Source organism: Thermobia domestica, chromosome 2, assembly GCF_964235325.1.
Source record: "Thermobia domestica chromosome 2, izTheDome1.hap1.1, whole genome shotgun sequence".
NCBI lineage: Eukaryota > Metazoa > Arthropoda > Insecta > Zygentoma > Lepismatidae > Thermobia > Thermobia domestica.
This window is the reverse complement of record NC_137455.1, coordinates 275,632,363-275,656,327: the sequence shown is the minus strand read 5'-3', so window position 1 is coordinate 275,656,327 and position 23,965 is coordinate 275,632,363. Positions and strand designations below refer to the sequence as shown.

The window sequence follows — 23,965 nt, the reverse complement described above, 5'->3', positions numbered from 1 at the left end:
TAAAATTTTATTTTACTTTTATTAAAATTGTTGCAGTGCTTGGACTTCGGAGTGCTGAAAAAAATTGAACTTGCCATAGTCGATACATTACAGAATGACTACACAGATTTCATGGACTACATCGTTTACGCATAAACATAAGATTATCAATTTTTTACACGAAGAAGTAAATCTACGTAATAAGAGACGTTTCGTTCAACCAGCATAATGAAACCAGATAAATATTTGGAGTCTTCAACGGGTTCTTAAGGCAGCCATTTTAGATGAAACCTGATGAGATGTTTAACTGAAAAACGCAGCTCCCAGAAAAGTGGGAATAGACCTTAGATACTGCAAACTTGAAAAATGTGGAATGAAAAACAGATTCGCCCGAAAATTTGAAAAATGCTTAAATTCAGGACAAAAAGAAATAGGTATCAACGGGCGATAAGTGCAGCTCAAGTTAACCGTGCATAATGCTGCGGAAAAAAATAGCAGTGTATCGTAATCACAGCAGATTCAGAAGTAATAAGTTATCGAAGCAATATGAAAGGTAATAAAAAAGAGACCATAGAAATACAGCAGTCACAGAAAATGATAGAAAGTTCATCAATGAATTACGAAAGGAAACTGACAAGCCGGAAAGCTTTTATACGCGAAAATTTGACAGAATATAGAAACTAGGAAGAGTACGTCAAAAGAAAGGAAAAACAAATACGACAGTAGAAAATAAGTGTGCAAAAATTCTAGTAAGGGAAAAATGGGTAGACGGAAGGAGTATATCGAAAATAAATCGGGCAATGATTAGCCTTTAAAATTCGGATTAATCACCTAGATAACAGAGAAATTCTGTTAATTTTAAAGTAATAATCTTGGAATATCAGGAAAAGATATGTTCTTAAATTATCTGAATCGGATTAGCCTTGACAAAACTGTATCAAGTGTCTAATATTCTAGAGTAGAAGTAGAGGTGTATATATATTTAAATAGCAACCTACGCTTAAAAATCGTTAAGGCAACATGTGCATCTGAGCAAGTTAAAAGGAAAAAAGTTTTTATTGTATTTGTTTCTTAATTAAAATATGAGTTCCCACAGAGAATCGAACATGGGGCCATGTGGGCTGTGTATCAAAGGCGTGCTAGCCATTAGACCAAGTGGAGATGGATTTTCAGCATTTCAGTATATGGAGAAATCAAGTAAAAAAAAAAAAGTAATAAAAATATATTGTGCATCTTGTAATTGCGCTTACGTCAGTATACTTCGAACTTTCCATAGCTGAAGACTAAACTGGACTCAGAAACAATAAAAAACAGTCAGGCTGTTTTGTTTTTCGTGAAACTTATCTGCTGACCACCATTGGTTACATTGAAAAGTATCTAACTTATAGAAAATACGCACATTTTGAAACTAACTATTGCTTCGCTGATAACGTCTCCATTAAACTTCAACCAATCAATCAATGCAGTTAACCGTTATAGATCTTAACATATGCATTTCTAATGCAATAACTATTTATATTTAAATGTAAAAAGTCATGATATTACGGTACCGAGCTCGCTGGCATCGCAGAAACTTGATCGAAAAGCGCGAAGCAGTTTCAGTGGTGTCGGTTGGATTTTCGTGAGTGCAGTGAAACACTGTGTAACGTGGTGATATCAAGCCGACGGGAATTATCGACCTTTGACCACGGGATGACAGTTGGCGCTAGACAAATGGGGCATTCGATTCCGGAAGTCGTCCGGATATTGGACTCATTACTCATCATCACCGTCTCCTTTAGCCTAGCCGGCATAACCATGGGACGTAAAACTCAAAAATTTCATTTTTCTTCTCGCTTCTCTCCACGATGTGAAGGGTGGACCGTGCGAAGGGGTACCGCATTCAAGGCTTTAAAACCCATCAACAACAATGCAATGGCCGCTTACGTGTGCTAAATGATAGTGATCGGTTCGTCCCGGCAAACAGACAAGCCACAGTGCGTGAACTGACAGTCAATGCAGAACGTCCCAATAACATGTCCCAGAGGTCTATGCAGAGCAATATGATCTCCACACAGTATTGCTCCCACATCCTACACGAAAACCGCCATTAAACGCTGACCATCGGCAGTGCTGCTCACGTGGTATTAGGAACACGTGGACTGAGTCTTACATGACTAGTAACGTAGTGCGTGGTCAGATCAGTCACGTTTCCAGTTGGCACGCGTGGATGATAGGGTTTGGGTGTGATGGATGACAGGTGCGGGTGTGGACCCATGACGCCATGGACCTAAGTTATCAAGAAGGTCTCTCTACACTGGTAATGGCTTCGTAATGATCTGGGTTTGGATTCTCTGGCCCGTTTGAAACTCATGGTGTAGTGTGGAACATGAGGAACATGCATAGTTCACTCGCCACTGGTTCGGCAGATGCAGACACGTGGAGTGGCAACAGCGACCCCACATCTCACGCCCCTGTGAGAACACGTAAAAGTCATTGTGTATCAGATCAAAATCAACAGTGTGTGTGAACTGCACCAGCGCAAGACGTACACCAGAACCTGCGTAAATCCTGATGTGCTCAAAAGGATGCACGAGGAAAAGATTTCAAAATTTATCAAGCGAGCTGGTCACCACAATAAGCACGTAGTATAACCGCTGATCGTCCAGACTGAAAAGGGAATCACTCTTAAAAAAGACGTGAAAATGACAGTCATTGTGGTCATATGCCGTCTAGGCAGAGTCACTGCTAACTTTATCCAGATTTTTTGATTCAACTTGTATGAATGATTCACTACAAAGATTTTAGCCTCTGAAAGCACATACTAATAAACAGTATTCTCTTAGTACAATAATGTAAGTACAACACATGATGGTAGTAACAGCGGACGGTACTGCTTTGCTTAGCACAATTTTCAAAAGCATGTTATAATGTAGCAAACAATATTCGCAGCTCTGTATCTATATTCACTTTTATGAGTAATTAAATTTTGTTAGCCGCAAAATTAGAATCCCATGTTCAAAATAATCTGTCTCTCTCACTAAGACGATAATGGAGAAACGTACCAAGGTGATGCAACGTATAGCCATAGCCTTTAATAAACATCATAAAATTGTCCTAAATGAGACACATTACTGCTTTCTGAAACACTGTCACACTATTTCAGAACAGTATTAGCTTATATATACTAAGCAATTCATTGATGTTTCATCATACAGTGTATATATATACAGATGGTGATCAGAAAAATGGAAACACCTGTAGTTGGCAACACGTCAGATGTATGGGTTGGCAGTGGTGTCGTGGCACCCGCAGCGCCGGACCGCTGGTGGTGGTGTGTTAGATCGGTCTCCATACTACGTCAGGCGCAGAGGAACAGCAGTGTCCAGTGGCTGCAGCAGACGGAGGTAGTGGAAAATGGAAGACACCTCAGATTTTCAAAGACGTCAAATTGTTGGTGCGCGGTTATGTGGAGTGAGTGTGACGGCAGTGGCTACTGTGTTAGGTGTGTCGAAGGTGATGACGGCCTACACAACACACGGGAAAACCACATCGGGGAAGCGGTACAGTGGGCAGAAGAAAATCATGAGTGACAGGTCACGCCGGGTATTAAAGCGCATTGTTACGCAGAACCGTCGTGCCACTGCGGAGCAAGTGACGGAGGAACTCAATCAGCACCTTCCCCACCCTATTTCGACAATCACAGTCCGCCGCGAATTACATGATAAGAACTTACGGGGTCGTGTTGCACGGGCCAAACCGCTCATCAGGGACCAGAACGCTTTCGCACGCCGCAAGTGGTGCCGCGACCATGCAACTTGGACCGTTGAGGACTGGAAACGTGTGATATGGTCGGATGAGTCATCCTTCACCCTATTCCCAACCACGGGCCGTGTTTATGTGAGAACGCCCAAAGAAGCTTATGATCTGCAGTGTCTCCGTCCAACTGTGAAACATGGCGGCGACTCGGTGATGCTGTGGGCCGCCATATCATGGTTTTCATTGGGTCCTGTGGTCACACTTACCAGAAGAATCACTGCCAACGATTATGTTGCAATTTTAGGAGACCACTTGCATCCTATGGTCCGGACGTTGTTCCCGGACAATGACGCCATCTTCCAGGATGATAATGCACCCATTCACACAGCTGGCGTTGTTGCAGCGTGGTTTGAGGAACATCGGGATGAAGTTCAACACCTCTCCTGGCCCGCCCAATCCCCAGATCTCAACATAATTGAACATCTGTGGTCCGTCTTGGAAACACGACTCCGGCGACGATTTCCACCTCCATCCTCTCTCACAGAGCTGGGCGATGCCTGCACGACGACTGGTGTAAAATTCCACTTGCTACCATTCACGACCTCTATGCCTCCATCCCACGTCGCATCAAGGCTGTTCTGAAGGCGAAAGGTGGCCCGACACCATATTAATCTGGTAAGTTGCAATTTCGTTCAGGTTTTCATTCCATTCCATTTCGTTTCGTTTCAATTTTTCTGATCACCATCTGTATATATATATATATAGTGTTCGAAGTGGAAAAAAACAGAGGTGGTATGTTTTATTACCATTTTGATTCGACATACCGCCTATCTAAATACTGAAAAACAACGAGGGTATGTTGCCCAAAAGGTTGCATTTCTGTTTACACAATGATTCAAAACCATGAACGAGTTTCTCCATAGTTACGGGGGGGGGGACATGGAGAAACTTTGCCTCCCGCCCCCAACTTTCTAAGAAAAATAAAAAATATCTCCTTATGTTTTATTGTAGTGAATTATACATGAAAATAATAAAACCGAGTTTTTATATTAACATTTTTTTAATCAATTTCCCGTGGGAGAACTCGCGGACCTCCTACTCGACTGATGTGTATTCCCGACTCCCGAAAGATCCGACCCCATAGCAGACAACCCTAAATTCACATATGCTCAAAATACAGCAATTAAGACATGAAGATGCACACATACATAAGAAACAATTGAATATGGCACTTAAAATATAAAACACTTAATATAAAACAATACGCGAAACAACAGATTTAACATAAAACATTTAGGCAAAACAAAAGATTCAGATTCTTTTTTGATTGCAGAAACTATATTTTTTTCTCGTAAATACCGAACTCGGTTACGTATTTCTTTATCATTGTTGACACAAAAGTAATCCCGGCGAAATTATGATAATACTTTCCAATTTCAGGTTAAATAAAATGAGTCCCATCTTCCATACACTGCCTTTTATTTGGATTGGGCCCATGGCTCATTCCTTTCTGTTATGTGACCCTTATCTGCAACCAACACGACTTCTTGCACAGAAGCAGGGAGTAAACTTTTCTGTAGACACCTCATTTTAAAAACAAGAGATAAGAAAGGGTATCAAAAATATCGGTGTTGTCAACTTAAAATCTTTGACGTGCAAAGATATTCGACAATTACTGTGTATAAAATGGATTTAATAAAGTATATTAGCACTCCCTTTCCAGGATGGTATTTCTTCATCACTGGAAAACCAGAGGCGGTATGGCATACCACCGCATACCGTATCACTTCGACCACTATATATATATATATATATATATATATATATACAGGGTTCCCACAGAAAAGTGAAGATCCTTTTCCCTGACATTCCCTGACTCAAATTCTTGTTTTCCCTGACTTGAATTCTTCAATATCAATGGGAAGATATGTGGTAAATCCTATCATACACTTTTTTTAACGCCCTCCTCCATCCCCATAGCCGTCCATCACACTCCTTTAATTACCATTTATGTATTTATTATATTAAACAATTTAGACAAAATTTAATATTTAAGTATATAACAATATTATATATGTATGATACAATACCACATACCTTGACATTGGAAATTAGTTATTTTTTAGCTTGACAAAACAACAAAATACACAGTCAAGAAAATCCTAACAGTGACAGTTCTGAGATATGTATTACACACATTTTAAACAGAACTATGTTTTGCTTTCAGTTCTTGAATTTGTTGTACGAGAGCGTCCTGTTCTTGTTTATAACATAATTCCAATTGTTTCTTCTTTGCTTCTGATTTCTTGCCTTCAGCACATACTTTTCTTTTTTCAGCTTTGACTTTACCTTCTTCTGCACTCTGGATTCGTTTCTGCTGAAGGTATTCATCATAGCGTCTCCGAGCTAAAGGAATTGAAACAAGCATTCTTCGATCAATGGGAACAGATTCTGCACCTCCACAGTACATAACTGCGTCATGCACCCGCCTCTGTGCAGCTAGAGAGTTTTCTATTGTGTGTTCTACAATATGTGTCTTATTGACTGAGAACCCGCCCTCCACTGAAGCATTGCCGTGAGATAAACATATTTTCAGAATATGCCACAAATCTGCATACTCTTGTTTCTTGGACAATACCTTTGCAAAGAAGTCATCTAACCTAGTGCTGCACATTTTCTCTTCATAGTCTCTGAAGTCAACTGCAAGGTATCCTTGGATTTCAGTACAGAAAGACATAAACTGACTCTTTGCTTTCTCAGCTATAGAATCAGATATCCTGTTATGCTCATCTAGAGTTTGTAGAATGCATTTCATCCTAGTCTGAGCACGTTCTGGATTGTTGTTCTGTAGACTGGGATACAAAGCTGACAGAGCATGTACCAGTTTGTACTTCAGAGGGCTCCTTTCCACAATCTTCTTGATTGTACCCAGCAAAAAGTTTCGACACTCAAGCCTGAAAGATAGTTTATCTTTACTGATGCTTTAAGCTCTTTCAGTAGTTTTTCTGTCTTAAAACCAATGTCTACCTTTCTTACTTCCAACAAGTTTTCATTGGATGTCAAATCTAATGCAAGAAGCTTCACTGCACTGTCAGCAAGTTTTATATTGCTTTGTTTGACACAACGAGTCATTAGATTCCTTAAAAAACTTAGAAGTTCTGAGTACAGGAAACAAACAAATGGCTCAGGACTCTGGAATTTTCTTAAAAATGGTTCACACTCTGCTGAGACAGTCTTGAAGAAACATAATTTACACTTCATCAAAGCATCACCTGTACCTTCCACAACAATTTTAAATGGTTTACTCTTGATCTCTTTATTTGTTCGTACAAACTGCTTCATGTCATCAAAAATAAGTAAAGCACGTTCCACACACGCTACGTTCTCTACCCATCTTATTGCACACTGTTTTAAAGGAAACATCTTGCTACCAGTGGAAGCAGTGTAATCTGCACGACGAGCTGGAGAATCACAAAACAAATAGTATATGTCACGAAGAAAACTGTGCAAGTCCCATCCAGCAGACTGAATACCACTTTTGATTGAACCATTGATAACATGTAAACCACACACTCACACCAATTTTTATATATATATATATAATCTGGGTAATCTTCATTCAGTTTTTCTTTCAAGTTCTTTAGGAAGCAATGATTAACATTGGGCCCATCCATTGACACCTGCAGCAAGTTGTTTGGCGGAAGAGGGGACAGTCCGCTGAGAAAAGATTGCAGTAGATCTGTTGATGTTGCATGATCCAAAAACACACTATTGTAATACTGATTTGCCACTCTATTTGTACACACACACATATATATATACACACACACACATACATAGACTACCTTATTTCCTCAGTATGAAATAGCAACACTGTACTATCACTATCATCACTGGGAATAATGTATCATTGCTTTTCTCTTCACATGTCCACATTTACATACAGTACTCTATCCTTGCACATTTACGTTCCCTGACTTTCCATGACTTTCCCTGATTTTCCAGAATGTGGGAATCCTGTATATATATAGTATTAACTTTATATATTTTCATGACTTCATACACTAATACTTACATTCACTCACAAGACTCTTCTAAAGGAATTGTGCCAGTTTGGAGTCCAATACACAATACTCTGATTTTTAAGAATTAAATATATGCTTACATTCTGCCAAACACTACTTAAGAAATTGAATCAAAAACGGTACACATTCGGACACAATACAGACGATTAGATCTTCACATTACAATACGAAGACAATATTCTGTAATATTCTGTGGAAGTAACAAGAAGCACTGCTATCCTAAGAACTACTGTGTTGACATTCTCGACAATATACAAACCAATAGGAGACAGACAAAGAAAATACCGAAGAATGATGTGCAATGTAATACGTCATCACAAGAAAATGACTTCCAAATCAAAACAAAACTATGTTACAGTACTACAAGTATGAGTGATACCACGCTTCCGGTGAAAAAAACAAATGAGTCATTCATTGTATTAACAAGAGAAAGAAATGTCACATTTCTACAAATAAATGACGATATATCATAACAATAGAAAATACAATACAAACTGTAAATTCTTTAAACAAAAACTGAAAATGGCATACATCGTAAATAATAAAAACTAAAACGAAGATATTTTTTGCATAGCATTAAAACCTATAAATTCCTGCATACAACGCCCTTCAAATTTTATGAGTACGGTACTATTTGAAGGGTAAGGGAAAAAAAGGATGAATATGTCAAAACTGCATTTTCGAGAAAACGGCGTTTTTGTATTTTAAACCGCGTAAAAAAGAACAGGGTAGTCAAATCTTTTGATCCTTTTTACACGGACATTTCGACATCTACGCATTCATGGCATATACTGTCAAATAGTACCAAGCGTCACCAACAGATAGGACAAAGCACCCGATAAAGGACACATATGGACATTCCTTGTTTTTTCCCCTTACCTTTCATTTGAACTACTTACATTGTAACCTGAAATTCAGGTCAAACTATTCTTGCTTAGAAGCACCATTAATTATTCTTTCTATTCAGAGCATTCGACAACCAGTAATTTTGTTGTCTAACAACGATAAAAACTTCAGTAGTGTGTGCTTTAAACAACAGTACAAATATAATGTTTTACCCCTCTCTTCTTATTGTTTAAGTCTTATTTGCAATTATTGTAGCTTAAATAATGCAAATATGATCACGTAAATTATACAGGGTGGACATAAAGTCTCTCTCTGAAAACAAACATTAATAACGGGAAAACAAAGAATGATAGAAGCATGCTGTCTGAAAACATCGCTTGCATGATACTTCAAGATTTTGTCACAGTCTGTGCTGCAATCTACTTCAGCTGACCACAGCACGGCAGTCATTTGTTTCAAAATGGCGTCAGTACAGCAGAAAGCAAACTGTAGAAAGCACAGCAGAAAGTACTGTGCGTTGTAGTATCATGAAACAAAATCTCCCGTCACAGTTCAACGAACATTCAGGAGAGAATATGGACAGTAACCACCAGATGTTAAGGGCATAAAGGAATGGTATAACAAGTTTATTGCAACAGGAATTGTTTTAGATTGTGGTAGAAGCGGTAGACCTAGTGTTAGTAAGGAATGTGTGGAAGCTGTTCGTGTTGCCCGACACGCAGGTTCACATGTGACATTGCATGGGAGACTAATGGAACTCATGTGAAATTTCTCTCGATCAGGTAAAAAAAAAAAAACTTCCTGAGTTTTCCTATTATTTACCGCAAACCCCATGCTTCTATCGTTCATAGCCTTCTTGTTATTAATGTTTATTATCAGCGAGAGATTTTGTCCACCCTGTACATTAGCTAACAAGGTATTGGTAAATAAGTCACTTTTTGAGTTCCAACATATTCATCCTAATGTGAATGACTTATTATTGCACTAGTGATGTGCATTGTTCAATCGAGCGATCCTCCCTCTTCCTTCTCGCTAATTTCAAAGCCAAACTATAATAGTAAGTCTCTGATATCCAACAAAACACACAGTCTGTTCTACAAAAATCTGGGTGTTTTTAATAAATTGTTACTGCAATTGTAATATACAAAATTGGAGAGAATGTACTCCCTCATTATTGACAAACTTCAAAGCCACGTAATTGAGACGGTTGGAAACTCTCAGGAAAAAAAAAAAGTAATATTTGAGCAATATACAGGGTGGCCCATTTTAATATTTCCACGGAAATATCTCGAAAACGGTTGAACATAAATGAACCAAACAAAAACTCAAATAGGAAATATCATGGGGCAAATCGAATGGTGATGTCGCTGTGCCCCCTAGGGCCGCCCTTCATGGCGGCCCAGGGCCCAACTTTAAAATTTTTTAATGGAAACATGGCGCGAGTGATACCTCGTTCGATAGATCTTTAAAAACTGAAAAGCGTTGTTACAAAAGATTGTTCATATCGGCCACCGTATTCAATATAACCGCGAAGATATGTTGCCTGTATCAGACAAAACGTCCAGTACCCCTAATATGAAAACGGTTGAACATATATGAACCGAACAAAAACTTAAATAGAAAATGACGTGGGGTAAAGCGATTGGTATTGTCGCGGTGGCTCCCAGTGCCACCGTTCAAGGGGGTCCAGGGTCCAACTTCAAAATTGTAAATTGAAACATGGGATAAGTGATACCTTGTTCGACATATCTTTAAATACTAAAGAGCGCTGGTGCAAAAGATTGTTTATATGAGTTACCGTTTTCCAAATGACCACCAAGACATGGTACCGGTATCAGATAAAACGTCCAATTCTACTAATATGAAAACAATTGAAGATAAATGAACAGATTGTTACTCGTATAGGAAATCACAGAGAGTATTTATCATTCCATGGCTCGAGAATGTTGCAAAGAGGAAAAGATGATTAGAGTGGAAGTGCCATAATGCAAAGGAGGAAATCTAATTCCTAGAAAATTATCGCTTCAATCTCCGTAGTGGGTGAAGCTGGAAGGAACGGTGAAATTCCAAAGAGAACTTTAGTTTTTGCAAATTGCATCTACGAAACAAAGTTACCTGAAATGTATTTTTATAAGAGATAGATGTCTCTGTAATGGGATAAAGTATGTAAAATTCTTTATCTTCGATTTTGTTTGCAGGCAATGATTTGATGCAGAAATGAATCAACTGAAATGCGAAACAAATTTGATGAACAATGCAATTTTAGAACAATGTGTACAAACGTTGATTTTGTTCAACAGTCGTCTGCACGATGTTGGTTCGATTCTGTTCTTTCTATGTCTTCTTGAATGTTATAGAATATGAGCTTCACTGAAGTGTTATTCACAGTTACAGTCAAAATAACTTTCAGCGGTAATCTAAGTTGTAATCCTCAGTAACCATACGGATGCCTCCGAAACATCTTGCACGCATTGTATTAAATTATCAGGGGCAGGCAAAATGTTTGCAAGTTCTGAAACTGTATTATTAAAACCTTTGCTTCTCTTTTCAGATGCTTCTTTTTTCCATCATTTCAGATGTTCCTTTTTTCCATCCAATCATACTTTGCAATACAAATAAGTGTTAAACTTGAATTTCACCTTATTTTTATTTACCTTATTTCACCTTAAATTTATTCATTACAGTACGAGTCACTTGTACATCTAACTGTTTTAGACAAACCATACCTATTGTAAGTAAAAGTGGGGTTCTCATTTGAGATTTTACCATTCGTTCCCGCTTTACCCACTTACGAAGGGAGCTTAAAAAGATAATGTTCTAAGAATCACATTTCCTCTTTTGTATTATATCAATTATACTTTAATAATCTTTTTCTCCGTTGCATTATTCTCGAGCCATGGAATAATAAATATCCTCTGTGATTTCCTATACGAGTTACAGTCTATTCATTTATCTTCAATTGTTTTCATATTAGTAGAATTGGACGTTTTATCTGATACCAGACAGTACCATGTCTTGGTGGTCATTTTGAAAACGGTAACTCATATAAACAATCTTTTGCAACAGCACTCTTTAGTATTTAATGATATGTCAAACAAGGTATAACTTATTCCATATTTCAATTTACAATTTTAAGGTTGGGCCCTGGACCCCCTTGAACGGTGGCACTGGGAGCCACCGCGACAATACCAATCGCTTTGCCCCACGTCATTTTCTATTTAAGTTTTTGTTCGGTTCATTTATGTTCAACCGTTTTCATATTAGTGGTACTGGACGTTTTGCCTGATACAGGCAACATATCTTCGCGGCTATTTTGAATACGGTTTCTGATATGAAAAATCTTTTGCCACAACGCTTTTTAGTTTTTAAAGGTCTATCGAACGAAGTATCACTCGCCATTTAAAATTTTAAAGTTGGGCCCTGGGCCCCCATGAAGGACGGCCCTAGGGGGCACAGCGACATCACCATTCGATTTGCCCCTTGATATTTCCTATTTGAGTTTTTGTTTGGTTCATTTATGTTCAATCGTTTTCGAGATATTTCCGTGGAAAGATTAAAATGTACCACCCTGTATATATATATATATATATATATAAAGGGTAAGGGGAAAAAACAAGGAATGTCCATGTATATGCTTTGTCGGGTGCTTTGTCCTAACTGTTGGTGACTCTTGGTACTATTTGACTGTATATGTCATGCATGCATAGATGCAGAAATGTCCATGTAAAAAGGGGACAAAATATTTAACTAACCCTATTCTTTACGCGGTTTTCAATATTAAAACGCCGTTTTCTTGAAAATGTTGTTTTGTGACATTCCTTCTTTTTTTCCCTTACTTTTTTTTTTTTTTTTTTTTTTTTAAAAATGGGAGTAAGTTTGTCTTCATCTTTGACTGAGAACCCCAAGCAATGAGGATCATGTGAAATCCTCAATAAATACATACACCATACTGTGTCAAAATTAAATAGTTTTACGAAAATTACCACAGAATAGGTATATTTTTCTAAATTCGTTGGGAAGAGGACATAAGTGCATTCTATCGATCTCGACTGACTAAATCTGAAGAGTGAGAATGATTCCGAAGCTTTAAATAAAAAGCACGTAAATTTAATATTTTTACCACACATATAATAGAACACACACTTGAGGTGGTGCCAACCAAAACGGTATATGTCACCATCTTAAATTGAGATTTTAATTGAATATGATTAGAAAAAAATTACCTAATTGTATTCCTAGAAGTAGCAGAAAACTGTCAGATATTTCGGATACATACACGAGTATTCTTTTACGAGGAACAAGGAGGCTGAATACATATTACCGAAAAAGTTTTTCACATGTTTCTGTCTTCAATATGAGTGTAACCCTTTAAAATTTACGTCGATTTTAATATACTAAATTTTATGTGAAGCATTATATTTCTGTCCCATTAAATTCAATTATCTGTAAGTGCACCTACAACAGAAATACCTGTATTAAATAAATTAATTTCTATTCTAGATATGTGAGAATATTCTCCCCGGTGATAGTCTTCCTGTATTTTCAGCCTTATACACAAAACCAATATGGAGCTCATGTATATGTAGTATAGAAATATGAAACTAGTAAATCGTCATGAATGAAAATAGAGCAAAGTAATAAAGTTATATGGACAAGGTAGCAGTTCAATTTTTATTAATGAAAATGGTAATAACAATATCCCACTCCCTATCCAAATTTCCCTTTTCACTATTTAGAATAAGCCTCTCAAACATTCCTTTCAATCGTTGATGTGGACGATACAAAACCTTCATACCCTGCACATAATGTATGGTATATATATGTTTGAATAGCTTCTTTATGATCCCGTAATTCTTTTACATGTTTCTTCACTCTGATACTGGTATTCCTTTTAATTATACAAGGCAAGACCAAGATGCTTAATTTGTAAATGCCACTAAGAAAATTTTTATCAACAAAATAGTTTTTGAGTTAGTTCAAAGACCTTTCCACATTTTTAGATGGTTTCAGACCACCTTTTAACTTACGCTTCATTACAATTTTTCTTAAGTCTATACGACAAGCTTGGAAACAGCAAAAGGGAAATTCATTTGTCTACTTGTTCATTCTGTATTTTAGTGTCACTATCTTTAGAACTTTTTACAATACTGAATGCATTTCGCAGCCAAACCTTTTACATTTACTAAATGCACTTTGTTGCCAAACTTCCATAGTGGCCATTTCTAAGACCTAAATCAGTTACATTAGAAGATGAAGTCACTAATCTGTAGTGGATATTACTTTTCATTTGCATTTCTATCCAATAAAATACACAATTCGAACCAGAAAAAATACCTGCCCTATATTTTATCACCTGAAAAAATGTAGTTTGCATATAATCCTATCATGGTCGTACAGTCTTAACATATTGCCAAAAACTATGGACATGTACCTTTTTGAAATGCTGCTGCTCACTTTTAATCGGTAGGAAGAGTAACTCATCCCACTTTAGCAGCCTAAATTCACTGCTCATTCTTCATTGATTTCAATCTGGGATTATGGAAAAGAGTCGAAGAAAACGTAGTATCAAAATTGAAAGAGCTTACGAAAGTTATTGTATATATATATATAACTGGGCGTAGAAATAAATCCACTACCTTAGTCTTTACTAACTCCATACACCGGTGACGATTGGGAAGCACAAAAGAAAATGTACAACATACCACACCGAAACCATAAAAAACGAAAATTATCGTGGAACATATTTTTTAAATAGAGTGGGTCGGTAATTTATCCTTTCCTTCTTGATAGATTTGAATCCCAAGATGTGAGAATGATCAGAATGTCCTAAAGAAATATACAGCATGTGTAATAATCGATTAATTTTTGTGTCCTATATTGGAAAACTGTCTTGGATGTACATGGGACGTTTAAATGAAACGGTCACAGTGGGACCGCGTGTGGATATATTGGCGTGATTTTTTAATATTATACACTATTAACCTATAAACTACGGGATATTTTGTTTTCAAAATACCCAGTTTCTTGTCTTAACTACGGATATTTCGATTTCGAAATGGTACTAAAATAACTTTTGTAACACGTTTTGTTTCATGTGTCTTCGATAAATTGGAGTAAAGAAATGGACTTCTTTGTAAACCCTTACGAAAACGCTTTAAATGTAGTTTATAGGTTAAAGGTAAATTACCTTCGTAGTTTAAAGAGTTTACCTCCGTAGTTTAAAGGTTAAGCGTGTATGTAAGTGTATAGTACTAATAAATTGTCTGTTCTATATCTTTTTCAGGAATATACAGTGAAAGATGGCATCTGAAATCCTTTCAAACAGGATCAACGTGTGGTCATCCAAATTCTCAGTGAGGAAAGTTGTCAACTCACGGAAGTCTATCGATGAAAGACCGTGTACTGTAAAGCTTGCGTGGAAAATAACTGTCGTGGATTTGTCCAGAATGTTTCGTAACGAACGAGAAGAAACTACTGACACGCTTCGTTCTGGCCAACCACAAATTGTTGCAACAGAGGACAATTGTGCAGCGGCGAATGACATAGTTTACTCCAATAGATAAGTAAGCTTTTACTTCCTCTCAGAGTTACTCAACATAAGTATTAGTACTGTCCATACGATACTGAGGCAGCTTGGTTATTACTAGCCAATTCTATATGAAGAGAATTCGCTGTTTAGTGTCGCAATGCAACAAGTACCTGAATGCTCCTAACGACTTCTCAGAAACAAATACCATTCAAGGTACACATTTCCGTATTTCTTGTACAACGTTCTTGTAAATACATTTATTGAGGCAAACCTTCTACCATTCAACTCAATCAGTATCTGCGTGTCCATCTATAATAATTTCCTAAAAACTCACCTGAATTTAATGAAACTTGGAATAATCCTGCCTTCGACTTACAGAAACAAATTTTTCCTTTTGTTTGATGTTACAATACATCAGGAATAAGGGAGTAAAATAAGGTAAAATCTACCCCATGTTGTAAGTTTGAATATGTAAGTGCATGACAATTTTTCAATATAAACCACATAAAAATTATTCGATTACGATAAAACACAGTGTGTAGTTTCTACTGGGTATTCTAATTATCCTCACAATTTGATGTTCAAATCTGCCAAGAATGAAAGGGTGAATTACCTCCCCCACTTTAAGAAAATGTTCTACAATAATTTTCGTTTTAAAAAATTAGATTTTGGTTTAGTTTTTTTTTCTTCTTACAAATTATCCCCCTGTATAGAGTTAAAAATCAGTGAAAATGAAGCAGTAGATTCACCCCTCCCCCCGGATCGTTGAGTTTGACACTGAGTTTCGTAAAACTCAAATGAGCAATGAATTTAATTCCCAAATGTGGGATGGATTATTCTTCCCACTGATTAAAAAAGTGTTCCATAGTATTTTTGGTAAAAATATTAAATTTTCATGTAATACACAGTATTTTCATCATGCTCATTCCTTAGATTTAAAATAAATTGAGAAAGAGCGAAAGCACTTATCTCCCTTCTTAACGGGTTCTAAAAAGTATGTTCTGTGAAAAACTTTTACAAAATTATTCAATTTTGACACAACACAGTGTGTATGTTTAATGAGGTTTTCACATGATCCGCACTGCTTAAAGCTGAAGTCAGTCATTGAATAATTCTTTTAAAAAAAATCAAATTCTTATAGAACATAACGTGTGTTCTGTTGGAGATTTGAGACTTATTCCTATGGTTTGTGATTCAAATTAATGAGAAGGAAAGAGGAGCAGAATTACTCGCTTCAACAATGTACAACGTCACTAGTTACTGTCCCAGATAATCTCATCGAACGGGTCTGAACGCTCCTAGTATTTGTCCAAATTTGCAACATTGGTTGAATTTTACTAGATTTTACCACCTTACTCTTGATCAACTGGAACCCCATACAATATGTTTATTTAACACAAAGAGTGGAAAAGTGACTGGACTGGGATTCGAACCCGGGACCTCCGGCATACCGTGTGGATGCGTTAACCACTACGCCACCCAGTTCGCTTCCCAGAATAGCCATTCACTCGAGGCCGGTGTTCTCCACTTGGACAACGTGAGTTGTACCACAGACCACTGCTGTGCTTGGACAATCCCTGTGTCCATATACTGAACACCTACGAGGGTTGTGATTTCATATATATCAATGAAGGAGGAAAGAACCGATTTTTTTAACACACAAGGACACAGGTATATGGACAAAGGGTTGTCCAAGCACACAACAGTGGTCTGCTGTACAACCCACGTGGTCCGAGTGGAAAGCACAGATCTCGAGAGTGAGAGCTGTTCTGGGAAGCGGACTGGGTGGCGTAGTGGTTAACGCATACACAAGAAAATGGGTTGTTTCCGCTTTCACTGCTAAACATGGTTATTTTTTCAAGTTGAGGGATGATACATATCAACAGACAGACAACAAATTCCGATCAAGTCGAATGGTAGAAGGTTCGCTACGCTCGCTTCAATTACGACTACTATAATTTATTATTTTATTTCATCAGACTAATAATGGAATAATATCTTGATTTACACAATAATGAAGTTTCTTTTTAACCCATTCAAAATAACGGTATGTTTGAAAACCTATGTAACTGGTTAACATATGCTGATGTTACTTTTACTGATGTCAACCGGCTCGGCTCGGCTCTGTTCAACTGAGCAATCGGCTCGGCTCTGTTCAACTGAGCAATCGGCTCGGCTCGGCTAACTGAGCCGAGGGCTCGAGCCGGCTCAGATGGGTGAGCTATTGGCTCGGCTCACCTCTCGGCTCGGTGGTGACTGGACTGGGATTCGAACTTTGTGTTTATCTAGACTTGTTTTATTACTTTCATTTGTTTATCAATAACTGAAAAAATATTTCTAAGCGAACTTGTATTTTTCTTTGTTGTTAATCAGGACAATGTTGCGCCCAATCGGCTCGGCTCGGTTCAACTGAGTCATCGGCTCGAGCCGGTTCGGTTGCGATGAGCCATCGGATCGGATCGGTTCGGCTCAGCTGAGATGAGCCATCGGTTCGAGCCGGCTTGGTTGAGGTGAGCCATCGGCTCGGCTCGGTTTGGCCGAGGGCTCGAGCCGGCTCGGTGGTGACTGAGCCGTGAGCCAAGCCGCTCAAGCCGTTGAGAACACTAGTTCCTTTATTGAAGGAAGCCTAGATTCGGTTTCCACGGGGGGGGGGGGGAGAGAGGTACATAGGATTTAGTTCGTAGAGCTGCACTCCAATCAAATAAAAATATGAATCTTAAACAAATGCTTTCAAAATCTTACAAGAATATGAATACTTTATGCCTTTATGAGTATGTATTACTCAATTTTAAAGTTCCAAATGCTTCCTTACTTCAACTTTAATGCAAACAGCTAATTTAGTTACTATATACTTTCTTCAACTTTCCTCTAATTTAATTGTTATATACTTTGTTTAAATTTCTTCTGTAAATTGCTATACGCTGTATTCAAAATTCCCATTTCGGTTCGTTGGATTAGGAATTGATGGAAAATGCGCTTCCTCTGATATACAGTCTCGGTTTGGATTCTTGGTTAAAGCATATTGTTTATTACACTGCAAAGCATGAAATGTGACGCAGAACTAAATAATTCACGACCCGATCAATAATGAATTACGACCAGATTATCTGGTCTTATTAGGAAGTACATGGAATAATACACTGAAATATGTTCATGCATTATTTAAAACTTATACACTTAAACTGTCAAGTCGATCACAAAACATTAACAGATGGTTCCATGAATTTCTCACCAAGATGATAACATGAAATATTTAGCAGAGAAAACACAGGAACTCAACTTGCACCTTTAATTTAGCATCCCGCAACTATTCCCTGTAGGTTTAAAAACAAATTATGGTATAATTCATGAAATGACAAAGAATGGAAGGAAACGAGAGTGCAAGGAGAAAAAAGTTACGATGTAAGTTACAATTTTACACAAGAAACAGATATTTCATATATGCGGTAATCGCACTACAACTATCCACCAATCTAATGCAACAATGAGCTATCATGATCAGATTCAAGATCTGATCTGATCAAAATCTGCAAATTATACTATTCATTACAAAAACAAACGATTCACCTATTGTAACACAAATCATACGTCAGACCCAAATGGATTACACATGAAAAGAATTTCTAATAAGGTATTAGATTTATATATATGTGAGGTGATTAACAACTCATACAAGAATACCAAACTTCTCTAATCACTACATAATGACAATTAAACCTAACAAGTTTACGTAGAAATCTACGGAGTTAATAATGTTGAAATATCTTACAGCTACTATGAACGTGTCAATGAAGTACATACCTTTCAGATACACCCAACTGCTGAGATCGAAGTTAGAATCTTCCCTTCCTTCTTCGTAGTCCTGTTGAGCAATCATAGTGATACGTAAACACCACTGTTGTCCTCATTCTTTAGTAATTCTCATCACAACTAGAGCAGAAAGAAAACAAAAAACTTAAATTATTAAATAATATCTATTAAGAAAGTTCATGAGAAAGTATTCACTTTTATGTCTATTTATATCTTGCAAAACATTAAAATTTTACTATACTTCTTTTGGAAATTCAAGATTTTGAGATTTCCTCATTGTTTAGTAACATATTCAATCAACTTTTATGTCACAAAAAGCGAAAGCTTATTGCTCAACAATGAGTATATTTTGAAAACGCTGATTATTTTAAAGAAAATAAGAATTATAATTACGTTATAAAATTTTACCGTGCTTTATTTTTGCAACATTTGCAAGGGAAGAACTAAAAGTCTTTGCACTTCATTTTTCTAGCGTGTAATACATTTTTATACAAAATCGAGATGTACAAGTGATGTAGTAGGCTTTTCTTGGAACGACTCCTATGTATCTTTCAATTTTTTCCATTACACGGTGCTATTATCAGTCGCCAAAGATGGCCGAAGTGCTCAGGGCCTCCACATCATATAAAAAGCAGTGTTAGTCATTTTCTATGGTGCAAGGGACACAGCCACAAATATCCACAGGGAAATGGATCCGGTGGCCGGGAACAAATGTTTAGCATTGCGAAGTGAGCACTGGTGGTGCAAGGAATTTGCAAATGGACGAGAAAATGTCTAGGACAATGAGCGATCGGGCAGATTTCGTTCCTTGATGACATGGGACAACGTTACGTGAATTGACGAAACAGTGAAAGCGGTTCGACGTGATCATCTGAAGGTCACTGCCACGGAGCTAGACATTTCCTATAATAGTGTTGATGAGACTGTCCATCTTTAACTGGGTTACCACAGGTGTCATATTGATGGGCTCCTAAGTTTCTTCCTCTATGCAACGCAAAACAGCACGTGGCGAACTAAACAAAAGCCAAACCTTACTCTTGGGAATAGGAGATTACGGAGCCTCCCCTTTACACTTCAGACTTTGGCCCCAGTGATTTTTTTAAAGTTTCAGGCAGGATAGAGGTTCAAGTATGACACCGAAGCGCAGAATGTTGTTCGTCGTTGGTTTCGTGGTTAGATGGCCGTCTACTTCCCAGCAGCCATCGAAAAACTTATGGTACAGTGAGACAAGTGCCTCAACAGATGTAGTGATTACATAGAAAAATAGACAAAGAAGCATAGAATATGAATAATTTGTTTTTCGATTATGGTTTGTAATTTGGCAATAAATCGAAAACTTTTCAATTTCCCCTCGTAGAAAAACAAAAATGGTGATCATATATCCAAGAACGACAGAAATATCATATTAAAATTAATAAAAGTAAAACCAAAATAAGTATTACGTCCGTAACTTGTACTAAAATAAAATACACAAAGGGTGATCAAAAAGTTTTGCACATTTTTTTTTTTTTTTTATTTGTTGCAGAAGGAGAATGAAATTTTTTGTGAACATACTTGGAACATTTAACTATACACTGAGCCTACTCAATGTTGCCTCCATCAGCTGTGACGCATCTGGTTTAACGTTCTTTCCATGATGTAAATGCACTTAAAATTCTGGGGATTGCCGTTTACACCATCGCTTGACACAGGAAATAAGGTCTTTCTCACTACCAAATGTTTTACCGCGCAGGTGGGCCTTCAGACGTGTTTTTCTTTCAGGTTAGGACAAAAACAACCATGTTTCATCCTGGGTAATGACGCCATCAAAACACTGTTTCCACTCTTCAGTAAATGTCGTTATGAGACCCTCGCACACATCCTTCCTCATCTTTTTCATTTCTCTTGTCAATAATCCAAGCAACCCTCGTGCACAGATTTTTCTGTACCCTAGTGATTGTACCATTGATACCACACTATCCAATGACAAACCAGTCATTTCAGCAAGCTGTCGTGTCGTCACACACATGTCATTTTGGATGATTTGACTAATGGTCTCCTTATTCACATCACTCACTCCCGTCGATGGTCTACCGCATCGTGGATTGTCCAGTAGAGGGAAATCACCCTCTTTAAACCTCTGCAACCACTGCTGGATACTGCTGCGATCCAATGTGTCCTCCCCATAAACAGGGAGCAACTTCCTGTGAATCGATGTGGCAGAGTCATCGCCGGTCTTGAAGAGGAACTCCATCACCGACAGTTGTCGCTACCTGACCATCTACTTCACGGTCCATTATGGCTCACCTGTAAATAAAAGAAAATACTTTTATATACCAACTTATAGCTAAATGTTCCAAGTATGTTCACAAAAAATTTCATTCTCCTCCTGCAACAAATAAAAAAATTTAGAGACCACTGTGCAAAACTTTTTGAACACCCTTTGTAATTTAGAGAAATGTATTTCCATTAGCACTATCAAATGAGATCTTGACAATATTTATATTTTTTCGAATCAAATTAAATATAAACAACAATGAGGTGGAGGAGGTTCAGTGGTTCAGCACTTACCTCTAGTGCGTGATTCCTTGGTTCGATTCCCGGCCAAGTAAGTCTGTGATAAAATTGTCTCCGTGTATTTTCTTGAGGCTCTTGTTTCCTCCATTCTCATTCCACAGATTATTTCATCACCATTCACTTACCTTAATCATCCGTTTCCCTTAGCCTAAAAGGGCATAATCATGGGACGTTAAATTGACAGACTTAAATAACGGAAGATGTATTAAAATTTATAGTGTTGGATTTAATTAAAATGAGTGTGTTTTTGGAATAGTAGGAGACTGTTTTCTATTTACAGGACAAAGAACATTATTTTGAATGGAATTAAAGTGATAGCTCACATCGCACATGAATGGGTAGAGATGCAAGGGCTCGGAAAAAAACCGGCTTTTTTGGAAAAAAACTCGGTTTTTTCTGCTTTGCTTTTTTGCTTGGGAAATTTTGGGCTTTTTTGAAAATTCTGCTTTAAATTGATAAAACAGACTTTGTATCGCTTCTCTATAACACAAAAAATCATTTAATTAGTGGTTGATGCTGATAATAATATAAAACATCGAAAATAAACTATGAATTTCGAAAAAATATTTCAAACAATTTTTCTTCAACATATTTACATTATGAATTCCACAGGATTAACCAATGTATATAATAAGAATGTTTTAACCTCCTATATACAAAAGTAAGCAGAGTTGGCAAGAGCCATGGTTGTTTTTGAAAATGCCAAAAACCCGTTTTTTGGGGGATGTTTAAACCAGGCTTTTTTGGTTTAAACCAGGCTTTTCTGACTCAGATTTTTTGCTTTATGTATTTATATTACATATTCACAGAAATAAGTTTGTTTCGCCTTGATGTTATTATGTAACAGCGGGGTTATGCCGGAAGAACTCCCATAAGCTTAAAGAAGTGCGGTCAGTAAATTTCTTAAGTTGAGAATCTCCCGCCCTAGCCATTGGGAAAATCCCGTCATTACTTGAAATGTAAGACAATAACGGGAAAATCCTGTTATTGCTTTGCATGTAAAATTTAAAGGTTAACGTACCATAATCAGTACGCTAAAACTGAGGTATTAAATTACAAATTTAGTACCAGTACGTAGATATCATTGAAAGTCCAATCCAAGCTAATGTTGGAAGCTACGTAGGCAATCGATATATTAAATATTTTGCCAATTTCTATCAATATATTTAAGCAATATTGGCTTCTTTATAAAACAACACGCATTTAGGCATACAGAAATATACAATTTGGTTTGTTTCGTATATTTAGGCTTAACATCCTTACGAAATACCGAGGTTATCAAGGAGAATACTTTCGCTTAAACTGACATCCGAACCGCTACTTGGGTTACGCATGAAAGAAGGTTTGTGGTTCGACCGAGAATTGAACATGGGACACCTTGATTAAAAGGTGAAAGGGAAATAAAACTATTGCAGGTGGTTTGATATCTGGAAACGTTACCATGAAGTTCACACGATTCGCATTTTTCATTCTTTTTATTTTTGTGCTTTACCCAATCACAGTTTACCCAATCCTCAAGTTTTCTGAATTTTTAACAAGAGGGATTCAACATATCATTACGGAACTCCCCCCCCCCCTTCCAAAAAAAGACTACGGAATATATTTAAGTTAAGCTAAATACAACTGCACAACAAACATGACTGAGTGATTAGCTTTTGCGCTTCTATCGGGAAGTCCGGGATTCAACCAGCATTCGACCATTTTGACAAAGCTTTTCTTCATTCCATCTGTGAATGTAGAAATAGTGCGTGTACTGTGAGTTGGGCGACTTCCTTTTTTATTGTTTTTAAATCGTTATTATTACTAATTACTAGCAGTGACGGTTTTGCGAAGGTTAGGGGGGCGGTCTTTCGGACTGAAGCCCGTTCCCCAAAGTTACGGAATGTTGCAACAAACGAAATATCTATTATTTATGCCTTTACTCATAAACTTTAAGCTCCCGTCAAATAAAAATTACGAATGTTTAAAAAAACTAGACATTAGTAAGAAACCCTTCCCAAAATACTTTTCTAAATCCGCCACTGACTCTCAGTATAAAATGATTTTTAAAGTTGTATCCGGAAGATTATTGCTAAACATATAAACGAAACGAAATATTAGTTATGCCTGTACTCATAAACTTCAAGCACTTCTCAAATAAAATTAGGACTTTTTAGGAAACGAAACAATCAGAAAAAACCCTCCTAAAGTACTTTTCTAAATCCGCTACTGATTATTTGTATAAATTGGTATTCAAGGTTGTGTCCGGAAAATTATTGCTAAATAACTTCACAGCTACAGTATAACAGAAATGTGGAAGTACGGTTTGACGGATATATTGAAAAACGTACGCTTTGACGGATAAATAGAAAAACGGGCAAGTTTAACTTTTGCGCTAGAAGCTAGAGTACTAAAAGCTCTTAGAAATGAAACACGGATGACA

At 37.2% G+C, this 23,965-nt stretch overlaps 2 protein-coding genes across 4 annotated transcripts in view; both read right to left on the bottom strand.

The window, feature by feature from the left end:
• Positions 1–23,965, bottom strand: part of LOC145678505 (uncharacterized) — a 393,685-nt gene that overhangs the window by 314,218 nt on the left and 55,502 nt on the right. For all 3 annotated transcript variants that reach the window (XR_014130402.1, XM_081748725.1, XM_081748726.1), the window contains exon 3: positions 18,979–19,107. The gene's annotated coding sequence lies outside the window, so the exon portion shown is untranslated. The remainder of the gene's footprint in view (positions 1–18,978; positions 19,108–23,965) is intronic.
• LOC145679434 (protein GVQW3-like) lies at positions 20,750–21,220 on the bottom strand. The gene has a single exon (XM_081750016.1). It carries the CDS (start codon positions 21,218–21,220, stop codon positions 20,750–20,752), a length of 471 nt encoding a protein of 156 aa, XP_081606142.1.